We start from the raw sequence: 11,506 nt of genomic DNA, 5'->3' as shown, positions 1-11,506 counted from the left end.
GCTCATGCAGATCATGTACTCTACTTATCGACCTTTATCATGGATGAAGTTAATGACCATGTCTTTGCAACACTCAATGAACAGCATACCATTCGCGTTGTTGGTGTTCTGCCCACACGTTTTTTGAGATCCGAAGATTATCGTGCCTCCGTGTCCAGCCTCATCGAACCGTTTACCACTGAATGGGGAAAGAGCCAAAAGATACAGCTCATTGCCATTGATGTTTACCAAGAGTATACTTTCTTTGTTCTTGACATCAATAATTGGAAATATGACTATGACACCGCGCACAAGGAACTTCTCTTGGTTCCCGTTTATATCCTTCGTTTATCCAATGGCGGCAACAAATGGAAGTTCTTCAGGCGTGCGGTTGATGACAGGCGGATTGCTCGGAGGATTGCTGATTTACATTCGTGCAATGATCAAAACCCACTTCCTTTTCTTGAGGACCATATCAAAGGGCCTGTTTATTTTTCACGCCGTCCAGCATGAGGAACGATGAGAGGGAGTTGGAAGGTTTAGGTCCAATTTCGGATCCTTCTATGAAGTGAATAATGGCGACTCATGATGATCTTAGTTGTATTCTAGTTTATCAATGCATGTCTACTTGGGCCTTTCCCGGGTCTTCAGCATCGTGCCCAATTTTCCATCGAAGATTACTTCCTGTCAGATCGTTTCGCTGTTGTGGAGTGATTTTCTCCTGTCAAAAAAAGTCTGGCCTCCGTTACCAAAAAGATTACTGTCATGGCGGTCGGATCTACTGATTGTTCCACACTTATAAGTAAAATGATAGGCAGAACTATAATTAATGTCACTGGTGCGACCAAAGCGTTCTTTCGTGCTTATTGATGCAGCACTTTCTTAGGATCTCGAATCAGATTGGACTATTATGCCCACACAGAGACGATCAAGGTAGATATTCTAGGCCGTGTATGTCAGAGAAGCACTAGTTGCATATTTATCCCTCTTAGTGTTTCTTACAGTGATGTTCTTGTCGCAGACCTGACCATAAGCATCTAAATCATTTCGGGTTGCGTCCAGCTCCAAATAATAGATCAAAGAAGGAATTAAAGCTGCGCATGACAAAATGCCAATCAAATGACAGCGTGGCACCCACTGTAGAGTTAATCCACATGAGATCTGCTGTTTTGGAGTCTATAATTGGCATTTTCCATACAAGTAAAAATAAGTTGAGCATGGCTCGTTTAGTTCTACCCCTGCTCCGTGCTTCACTTCTACTACCAAACTCGGTAATTCGAAACTTAAGATCAAGACATCACAAAGCGCGACTTGGTCTATATATTGTAGGATGTCAGCCTTGTCTCGAGTGCTCACCGCAATTTGGCACAGGACAATCCATTTTTTCAGTATACTCTTTTCCGGTTAACTCTCGCCCAGGCCAACATGCTCCGAATCACAAGCATTCTCAAATCCTGGGGAGCCTGCTTTTCCACTTCAGGCAGCGAACAGCCGACATCTCTAGAGGCTACCAATGAAATCATTTTAAACTATGAGAATATTCCATCAATGCCCCAGTTGAACCGGCCATTAAAGCAGCCAGTACCAGACAGGGTTATCTCACCGATGCCTCAATTGAACCGGCCCTCAAAGCGGTCAGCGCCAGACAGGAATACTCTACCGATGTCTCAGCTACACCGGCCAATACCAGACATTATCAAAGCCGAGACAGAGTTTGGAATATCTTCCTTCAGTGAATACCTCGGCATTAGTATTCTGAACTGCCAGCTTTATATAGTGTTTTTGGCTCGGCTCCAGAATGCTCCTCAAAAGAATTGTCTTATATCCTGCCCAAAAGTAATTCACGCCCCTTATTTTGAGCCAGATAAACGGGACGAACTTCAAATCAAACTTAATTCTGCGAAAAACCTTATATCACCGTTGGAATGGGCAAAACTTAAGAAACGTTATGGCATTTTAAAACATCAGTGGCTTATTATTTCAGACGAGCAGGAAGAATATTAGATTTAGTTTTCTTTTCTTTTCGTTTCTTTTCTTTTCTTTTTCTTTTTCTTTTTCTTTTTCTTTTTTCTTTTTCTTTTTTTTTTCTTTCGTTCTTTCTTTCTTTCTTTCTTTCTTTTTTTTTTTCCCTTGGAATATATGTACCTATACGTACCCATATAGTTAAGAACTGCGTCTAACCGAAAACATTAATTGTAAGGAATCACTTGATTCAGCACAGCCGATGGAATCCCTTCGGAAGCTAGGCTGGCCTTTGTCTATCCTGACAGGGTTTGAAGATTCTAGTCCGAGTTGGTTCTATGCTTGAGGCCTAACTATACACAGTGGAAATGGCCCTTTTACTAGGATCCTAGAGTGACCAAACAAAATTCAATCCGCACCATTAAAGCAGCATAGAAATAATATAGTTGCAAACAGCGACCTAGAATAACGAGGCATATGCCAATTAAGATTTTAGTAGAATGCATGGCTTATGTTTGAGGAACTACTGCGGCATCCTTTTTCGGGATCAAAAGCCATATCTTTTGTTTTCAGCTCGTTTTCAGCAAAAAGCCCCAAGAAGTCCATCTCGTTTCCTGCCGGTACCGATACGCTCCCCTCCTTAGCCTAGTTGATCGGCATTTACTTCAGCTCAAACTTGACGCTGCTCGACACTGGGTACTAATATCACACTAGCCTCTCCTCCAAATCGGCTCTAGTGATGGTCTGCTCGTCTCTGTGTGAAGGGGAAAGGCCTGTATCCTACTTATTCCTTAGGCATTTACTGTTTAGCTATGAAAATACGAGATTTATATTGGCTAAGACATACCACCATAAAATGTAGCGTTGGCCAATATGATGCAACTATCTGCATAGGAAAGATCTAGTCCCTTAATGTTGTCTTAGGTGCTCTCCTTCGGTAGCAGTGGTTAATAAGAGACTTCCATGGCCATTCCGGTATAACCATGGCGCTAGGCAGGGATTGGTTTTTTTTAAGAGAACCGGCGCATGTTGGGTCCACCTTGGTGTATCAGTCAAGTCATGGAAGGTCTGTTGGATACAGCCAAGCCACCAAACACTCATGCGAGGAGGCTGCTCACATTTAAAGGGCCCAAAGGGTCTCGCTGTTTTTGCCTTTTCGCCCTTCCTCTGCTTCTCATCTTCTTCCTGTCTAGCCTGCGTTCCCTTACCATCTACTCTTCATCTCCATTTCCAAAATGAACACACTGGAACTTGCAGCCCATTGCGATGACATTCCTGTCAAACGCATTGAGCTTTGGTGTACACACGGATACCTGGATTGTGATTATCACTGGCTTATCACTTTCATCCATCCTGATAAACACCACACAAGTGCAAGCCGGGAGTCAGATGTGAGGTGGATCTCTGATATACCCCGCAAAAAAGCTATTGCTATTATCACTTTTCCTGTTACTTTTGAGTGGCCAGACCTAAGAAGCATCGCCTCTCGAATATACTCAGTGTGTGAGCAGACTCAGTACACATGTACTCAGTTCGTGTGAGTAAAAATTGGCAGATCCGATACCAGATCTAACAGCCCATAGATCGTTCCTCATCTGGGACTTTTTCCAGCAAGGATACATCGAAACCTCATATAATCAAATGAGTGATCTTTTAAATCAAATGATGGCGATTAAGGATAAACTGTCGGACTTTCGTGTCGCCTCCCACCTCTCTGAGTACCAAGCACCTCTTCCAAAAACAGAAGTTGACTTAAAAGTCGGCGTTCTTATTTTCACGCCTTCGAAAAAAGATGTACTCCTTGTCCAACGGGCCAAGTCAGACAGCCATGCAAACATCTGGGAATGCCCAGGCGGGGGGGTCGAGCAGATTGGCACTGAACACACTGAGGCTGACATGTCAATTATACATGCTGCTGTGCGTGAGTGCCGTGAAGAGACCCAGCTCCACATCTCTGCCTTTATGGGCCTTATTCAGGACCGATGGCTCAAGAGGGGCAGAACTGTTCACAAGTTTATATTCATAGTGGATGTCCATGAGAGTGAAGAGCCCCAGCAACTGTTGGACAAGGTGGTACTTAATCCGGCTGAGCACCAAGCCTTCCGCTGGGCAACACGAAACGAAGTAGTGGATATGAGTGAGGCCACCTTTTTCCCAAACCAAAGGGGAATGATACTATCTGCGTTTGACTCCTTATCAAGTACTCCATAAAATGTGGATTATTGGGTAGTGTAAAGGGTGTGATGTTCACTCCCGATTCTTGGTGCTTGTCTGTGTGCGTGTTTCTTTGTTTTTTCTGTTCCTGTGAGACGATTGCTCACCTGGCCCCTGTGGTTCATCCTAGTCAAGTGTGCCTTGCTAGCGGTCAACCACGTCGACCACCACCACGTTCCAGAACCCTCTTCCCTTATTTCCTCATGTTTAGTATTCTAGTCGAATAGCTATCAATATTAAATAATGTTGACTGAGCGCATCACTCCGAGCATTGTAATGTATACATTCAACGCTCCAATCACATAATGTCCCAGAGAATACAACCTTTCATGAGGGCGGCAGCCATGAGAGGGCCGTAGAAAAACCGGGAGGTGTAGTTGAATCTATAAAGATTCTCCTTGGTTGCGGTGCCCCAAGATGATAGCTTAGCGCCGCAGATCCGCAGATCCGCAGTCAAAATTGGGGGTTTTGTGGGCTCGAAGATCTCACCTTGGAAGTGGATAACCACTGCGGAGTGTGGGGCACCGCAGACTAAGAGAGAAACAACTAGAAAGGTGCTGAATCTTTCGTACAAACCAGAAATAGAATAAAAATTCATAGGACTAGGGTTTAATTTGTCGGGATTAGTAGGTAAATTTGCGTGTTTTATGTTTTATATCAAATAGTATAACTCATATGTCAAACCGCCCTCATCTCCAATCACGGACCCCGAATCCATAAGAAGATTTGTCCAACCCTTCTCCCATTAAGAGAGCAAGAAAAGCCTTCAGAGCATTAGACTATAAGGCTACTTATTCACGACGAGAAAATGAGGAAAGCTACTTCCCTGCGTTGATGATCTGCTGCCAAGAAGCATCCGCTTGGCGGTACACGTATTTTCCATCACAATAATTTGATCGGTGGAGCGCTAAAATACAACGTATATCGAATCAAAATAATAAAGGTCTGATTTCCTAATTAAGCTGATCAAAAAGCTCTATTTATATGACCGAATAGGCCACGTATTCGAATTAGTGGCCTGTTGAAGAATCATCTTTAGGCATACGGCCGGCTTGGCGGCTGGCCATAAACGCGATAGCGTAATTTTTCCGTTGGCAAAATTTCTGAACATACTGTAGGAAATATTTCTTACAGTCAAGGAACCTGAGGCAACTAACGTGTCAGGGGCAGAACCCGTAGAACCTATGGGATAGGTTACATATGTACAAAAAGGAATCGTTGAAGAAGGAAGAAAAGAAGAGGAAAATGAGCGGTAAACAAACAAGGTGAGGAGTCATGTGACATGGGTCGAGTGTTCGCGAGGCACAATTCTCTTGAATTCAAGGGGCTCAGGCGAGCTGACTAGTTATCTAGATGGGTGACTAAGTGAGGCCACGTGACCATACCGAATATGGTAGGTTCCTAACATCGAGGGGCGATGGGCAAAGGGGGCCAACAGGGCCAAAAGGGCCAGTAGGGACAATAGGGACAGTAGGGACAATTGGGACAGTAGGGACAGGAGGGACAGTAGGGACAGTAGGGACAATAGGGACAGTAGGGACAGTAGGGACAATAGGGACATCAGGGATAATATTGACATTGGCCCGAGAGGTTAAACTGGCTCCAGCCCTTTACAAAACGGACAGGCGAAAACAGCTCTAAGGAAGTTCCCCACACTTTAGTCTACTGTGAATACTGGACTGCTTTACAAATATAGCTTAGCGTCTTGCTCTTCTAAACCTCAACGGGCTTGGTAGAAAGGGAAAAAGCCAGCTATCTCCGCAGGGAGGAAGATAGTACTGTAAATTGGGCTATTTCAGTATGTACCAATGTCTAAGTAATTAAAAGGAAAGAAAAGAAAAGTGAAAGCAACTAATTGTCTAAGATTATGTCATGCCTTGTCATCGCTCGTAGATGCTGACCCACCTCCCAGATTCCATGACGAACACTCAAGTTGGGGGATGACATCTTCCAGTGTCTCCTGGATTGGAGGGGGATAATACGTCGCCTAATAATGTAAGTCTAGAGGTCTTAAATGCTCTGATGGAACATACCAAGTCGGACAGCGTATTTAGCCATTTCTTCTTTGAGGCTGAATCAAAAATATATATCTGCCCAGTTTTCTGAATCCGAACAGCCACAACTACGTCGGATTCGCATTCAAGGCTGAACTCTGCTGCTTTCTTGAATAGCCCTCTCTTACGTCTGTGCCGCTGTTGTGTTTTTGCTCGTGCACTCTCTGAGCGACGCTTCTTTAACCAAGAAGATTTCTGAGGCATCGCTTGGTTTCTTAGCAAGATGGATTATTTAGAGATCTTAATCTTCGAGACGTTGAGGTCTATTAAATATCTTCTATTTTGGGCCATGGGGATCGCTGCGGAAGTGCTGAGCTGTATGGGATTTTTGACTGTAGTATACGCTCTATTGCGGTCGGCTCTACCGCAGCGAGCTAGCTCTACTGTACCGCAACGAGATTATTATTTGCGGCTACCTATACTATAAAAGGTCCCTGCTTTTCATGCTGCCCTTCCTCATGTATTCTTCTTGCTTTGTCTGTTACGTTTTTCTCATTTCGAACTGAGCATGGATTCCATAGTCATTTATGCCATTGCCGCTGGCGGCATTTTTGCTATTCTCCTCCTGACCCGAACTCTCTCTATCCTCGCTAACTGGTCGAACTTTTTTTCTGTTTTACTTTCTCGACATCTTACCCTCCCTTTTATTGTCCATAGGCATCACCTCTTGGGCCCTTGGACCCGAGCTAGTGTTTTCCTTCATGTATTATATGCTGGAATTAATGTTTTTCTCGTCTTATTTAGGATGCAATCCTGGACTGGCGCTGGCCGCCGGGCGGGAGAACTCGCCTTAGTTAACTTGGTCTTCCCTTTATCGGCCATCCACCTCAGCTATCTAGCAGACCTTCTAGGCATCACGTGGCGCACTTGTTGCAAAATCCACCGTGCTACTGGCTGGATGGCCGTTGCTCTGCTGTTATTCCACGTCGTTGTGGTGGTCCAGGCCCAGGAATTTAGCTTTCCGCTCCGTGAAATGCAAAACCTCTTTACTATGATTGTACGCGTTACATATCCTTGGACCTATTCTGCTTTACCTAACATTTGCTAGGCTACGATCTCACTGGGTGTCCTTGCTCTTATTTCAATTTCATGGTTTCGTCGATGGTCCTATGAGGTCTTTCTCCGAGGACATCAAATTCTAACGGGGCTCTTTGTTTACGGCACCTGGCAGCATCTTTCATCCCGGAACCGTTCCTCAAAAGTTTATCTCTTGGTTGCATTGGGGATATTTGGGCTGACTTTATTCTTACAGCTAATGACCTTTCTCTATCGAAACGGGCTGTTCGCCGGCCGCGGTTCTCCCAGGGCTGTCGTCTCATTTAGCACGAAACAATCTAATGAGAAAGGCACTGTGGTGACCGCCGCCCATGTCCGTGTTATCTTACCTCGACCTGTGAAATTGGAGGCCGGACAGTATATTAACCTCTGGATGCCATCAGTCAGTCTATGGGCTTGGACTCAGACACATCCTTTCACAGTTACATCGTGGTCCAGAGGTAGACAGGAGGCCATGGAACTTCTCGTGCAACCACGCCGTGGTTTATCTGCAGATCTTATTCGCCACTCCCCTGCGGTTGTAGAGAGCTCAGTTTCTTTCTTGGCCTTGTTCACAGGACCACATGGAACAAGTGAGGATGTCGGCCACTATGAAAGTATCTTGGTGGTCGCTAGTGGATTTGGGATCGCAGCCGCAATTCCATACTTGAAGAAAATGATCTACGGCTATAACACCTGCACCTCACAGGTTCGCCGGTTACATTTGGTTTGGCAGGTGGAATCGATGGGCGAGATCGTCGCGGCCCAGGGCCTGCTAAATAACCTCCTGAAAGATGATATCATGGATGAAGGATATGTACGTATTAAATCTTTATGACGGGAGGCCCCACCTGACCCTGACAATACCATGGTTCTAGATTCTTAATATGTCTATTTATGTGGGGAAGGGTCTCGGGCAAACTAAATTACCCTTCGGCCAGCATAAACGAGCCTGCCTCTACCAGGGTGTGCCAGATTATCAAAACATTATATCTCTCGAGGCATCCGGCGACCAGATTGAAAGGCTGCCCAATATCCGGGACGAGCAAGGTCGGACGCTGGTGATGGGTAAGGACCACTAATATTACTCGGAGGGCACGTGCTGATCTTTTGCTAGTTTCCGCCATGGATGAACTACGGGACCATATACAGGAGATAGTACGAGGACACCTTCATCAGGGCGTAAATCTCTCAGAACTGGAGTATCAACCCAGTTGCAATGACCCTGTACACCTAACGAAACATCAGACGTAGAGAAGGAAGGAGGGAAGGAAGGAAGGAAGAATTCTATCGTACAGGAATTGTGGGAATAAAGCAGTCTTGGTGCCTCAGGCAGGGTTGGCCTACGCCCTGACGGCAGTGCTGATTGAAATATTGTCGGAGAAAATGCTGAACTGAGATTGGATCGATTAGAGTTCTGCCACCCCCCACCGCCTGTAGATAGTTGACAGGGATCGACAACTGTTGTGTCATAACGATCGTGCGTTAATCTAGTCGAATGAAATACAGGGAGAGAGAATGGCTTGGGTGAGAGAATGGCTTGGGTCGGAAAGATAGCCGGGAATTATTTTTTGCTGGTATTTTTGCCCACGTTCGTAGATCTGCAGGCACTCATGATGGTCGCGCTTAAGGTGGGGCTTTTAATTCTGGTCAGGGCCACGAACTGTCTCGACAACCGTGGCCATCGATTCTGCTCCTAGGAACCTATCTATTCTGCTCCTAGGACCTCATTTTTCTGAGGACCTCATTTTTCTGAGGGCTGTTTTCGGCTCCCTCCTATAAAAGCGACACCTTTCCCCCTTAATTTTTCATAATGCTTCTTCCTAACCCACACTGTCGTTTCTCCCCCGGTCGCCGACCGAGCCACCTCTTTTCCACCAACAACCTCCATCACTGTCTCTCACCAACTCTTATTCTCTCCTTTACTAGTTTTGGTTAATCCTACGGGCTGGTCCCACAAAAATGTCTTTTCTTACGGTCGGCATCCCAGTAAGTATCGCTCATCCCCACTATTACCATCTGCTCATCCTTCATCTTGAAGGAGATCCATCAGAAACCCCTGCTAGTTTTGGATACGTCTAAATACGTTGAGGTGAGAATATTCTATTTAACTTAATTTACGGCTAATACTCACTCTAATCTAGTTGTTCCATCGGATTGGCTATATATTGCGGTTGATAGGATCATGGGATGTTTCTCAACAGGATGACTTCCTGAAGCGAGTTACAGCTGGATGGTATATACAATGGTTCACTGTAGGGATGATCACCAACTCAGATCTTATACCAACTCCGTATGGTCATGATAACTCAGATTGGATCTATATCCACTTAGTGGTGCGTTCTATTTTCTCAGGCATTCACACTAGCTCACGCTGTATGTCACAGGGACCCGACCGCGGAGTAATCCCAGATATTTTGGAAAAAGAGGAACTTTTCAAGGTCAGTCGGTCTAATTTGAGGATCCCTCGTCTAAGACTGACGCAGTATAGCTTGTTCTAGGTTTCGGGACTGATTTGAAGGTTTTATGGAAGCTGCGGTTGTCCGACATAGTCGACATATTCGAAAGGCTTGTAGAAGTCGGCTACATAGAAAGTTTTAACCTTAGAATCACCAAGAATAACTCTTCGGGTAACAGCTGTTCCTTCCCTGCATATCCCACCTTTTATTTTCGGTCTAACTAACACTGTATTTTACCATAGGAGAGTTTAATACAGACCCCACGCAACCTTCACCTTTCCCATCATGCCCGCCGATGACAGATCCCACGCCATCCAGTCCCGAGAATTACCCCACCGGAACGGGTGCCATCTTTGATCAATTTATAGATAATAATGCTGGCATAGAGTTAAGCATGGAACCATGGATGCCTTCTGATCCGGTGCCGAATACTAAGTTCCACGCCAACCCCGCCACACCTACAACCTTTGTAAATGGCGATGTTGTTAGCACCCCAGCGGAGGAGCTATTTACCCCTTCTGGTTTAACCCCTGGGCCCGATACAGGCGCCTTATCTTATCCAACACCCTCTTCTCAATTCAACTCTCCCCCAGCGGGTCGACCACTCACGCTTCCGGTTTCTGGCAGCTGTCTATCACCTTCCTGTTCTGCCAATACACTGCAGTCGATTGGTACACCCCCAGACCTTGTAGCGACACCCGTATCTGTACCATCACCTGGTGCAGATGCTTCACCTTATCCAACCTCTTATTCTGCTAACTCTCCCCGGGGGTCAGCCCGTGGCTCACAGCAACAACAGATAATCTCCAGATTGTTACAGTCGTGTAAATTTGGTGACAAGAATGTGTTATTTACTGATATTCAGATTGGGCATATCTGTAAAGCAGAAGCTCGCATCCTCCCCCGGGATCCATTAGGAATCCTACAGCCTATCTTCGACGCCGAGGGTACTATACCTTCCAGTCTAAGCAAGCTTGGGCTTCCAGAAAGTTGGGAAGGTAAAGATGGAGCAGTGAATTACCTCAAAGTGCTTGAGGAAGATAAGAGCAAGAAAAAACCATTTTCTTGTCCCCTTGCGAGGCGTGTCGCTCAAATATTGCTCTTTGTTAGCTATAAGAGTCTGTGTATGCAGCAGGGAGAGACCGGGGTGGTTACCAGCATCCTTACCGCCTACAACAATGATCCGAGTAAATCGAAGTCGAGCAAATGTAACAATAATAGATTTAGCACCTATTATATACGGCGAGGGAGATGGTGGTGGAGATTTGCAGCGTCCTTGGGATTTGGTATCTTGTTGGTCGCTGACGAAAAGTTGGTGGATAGCATGTATGTTTCCCAAACCCCTTACCGTGAGCTAACTGACTCAAGCGCATAGACATGATGACAGATTTAGCAATGATCAAATTAATGCTTTGATTACCTTTATCTTACACACTCGCCCAGGCACTGTTCGCCTCTTACACTCATTGGGGGCTGTGGCAATATCCATTCTAAATGGAGTGATTGATTCTCGTATCCGCCATATTATTTTGGATAATAATACTGGCCTGCTGAGACAGGCCGCATTGACCACTGCCGCTGATGAGGATCAGAGGGCTTTTCAGAACAGGCCGCTTACAAATCCTCTGGTGCTGGAGGATACCACAATCCCTGCTAATGAGGAATTGACCGCCTTTCTTGCCATATATAATGCTTAACCTGACTATATAAAGCGAGAACAGTTCAAGGACGCTGTCCTTGAATCCTAGTTTTTTACTCCTGGCGCAGCGGTTTTCTCGATCGAATGTTCCCGATCAGGCAGGC

At 45.5% G+C, this 11,506-nt stretch overlaps 5 protein-coding genes across 5 annotated transcripts; 4 read left to right on the top strand and 1 right to left on the bottom strand.

Moving 5' to 3' along the window:
* Positions 1–39: 39 nt before the first annotated feature.
* ATNIH1004_000996 (uncharacterized protein) lies at positions 40–492 on the top strand (the record flags this gene model as incomplete). The annotated part of the gene is made up of 1 exon (XM_033565696.1): positions 40–492. One exon carries the CDS (start codon positions 40–42, stop codon positions 490–492), a length of 453 nt encoding a protein of 150 aa, XP_033431453.1.
* A 2,684-nt stretch (positions 493–3,176) lies between these two features.
* Positions 3,177–4,152, top strand: ATNIH1004_000995 (NUDIX hydrolase; the record flags this gene model as incomplete). The annotated part of the gene is made up of 2 exons (XM_033565695.1): positions 3,177–3,478; positions 3,525–4,152. 2 exons carry the CDS (start codon positions 3,177–3,179, stop codon positions 4,150–4,152), a joined length of 930 nt encoding a protein of 309 aa, XP_033431452.1.
* Positions 4,153–6,025: 1,873 nt separating this feature from the next.
* ATNIH1004_000994 (uncharacterized protein) lies at positions 6,026–6,413 on the bottom strand (the record flags this gene model as incomplete). The annotated part of the gene is made up of 2 exons (XM_033565694.1): positions 6,026–6,142; positions 6,189–6,413. 2 exons carry the CDS (start codon positions 6,411–6,413, stop codon positions 6,026–6,028), a joined length of 342 nt encoding a protein of 113 aa, XP_033431451.1.
* Positions 6,414–6,954: 541 nt separating this feature from the next.
* ATNIH1004_000993 (ferric reductase family protein) lies at positions 6,955–8,498 on the top strand (the record flags this gene model as incomplete). Its single annotated transcript, XM_033565693.1, has 5 exons — positions 6,955–7,206; positions 7,258–7,410; positions 7,462–8,061; positions 8,123–8,312; positions 8,362–8,498. The coding sequence occupies 5 exons, from the start codon at positions 6,955–6,957 to the stop codon at positions 8,496–8,498; spliced, it is 1,332 nt and encodes a 443-aa protein (XP_033431450.1).
* A 708-nt stretch (positions 8,499–9,206) lies between these two features.
* On the top strand, positions 9,207–11,400 carry ATNIH1004_000992 (uncharacterized protein; the record flags this gene model as incomplete). Its single annotated transcript, XM_033565692.1, has 7 exons — positions 9,207–9,233; positions 9,286–9,336; positions 9,389–9,580; positions 9,632–9,685; positions 9,736–9,874; positions 9,946–11,029; positions 11,079–11,400. The coding sequence occupies 7 exons, from the start codon at positions 9,207–9,209 to the stop codon at positions 11,398–11,400; spliced, it is 1,869 nt and encodes a 622-aa protein (XP_033431449.1).
* Positions 11,401–11,506: the final 106 nt, after the last annotated feature.

The sequence above is a fragment of the Aspergillus tanneri genome, assembly GCF_003426965.1.
Source record: "Aspergillus tanneri strain NIH1004 chromosome Unknown AapTan_2_pilon_pilon_pilon, whole genome shotgun sequence".
Classification (NCBI taxonomy): domain Eukaryota; kingdom Fungi; phylum Ascomycota; class Eurotiomycetes; order Eurotiales; family Aspergillaceae; genus Aspergillus; species Aspergillus tanneri.
The sequence above is the reverse complement of the archived record's forward strand: the minus strand, read 5'-3'. Positions and strand labels throughout refer to the sequence as shown.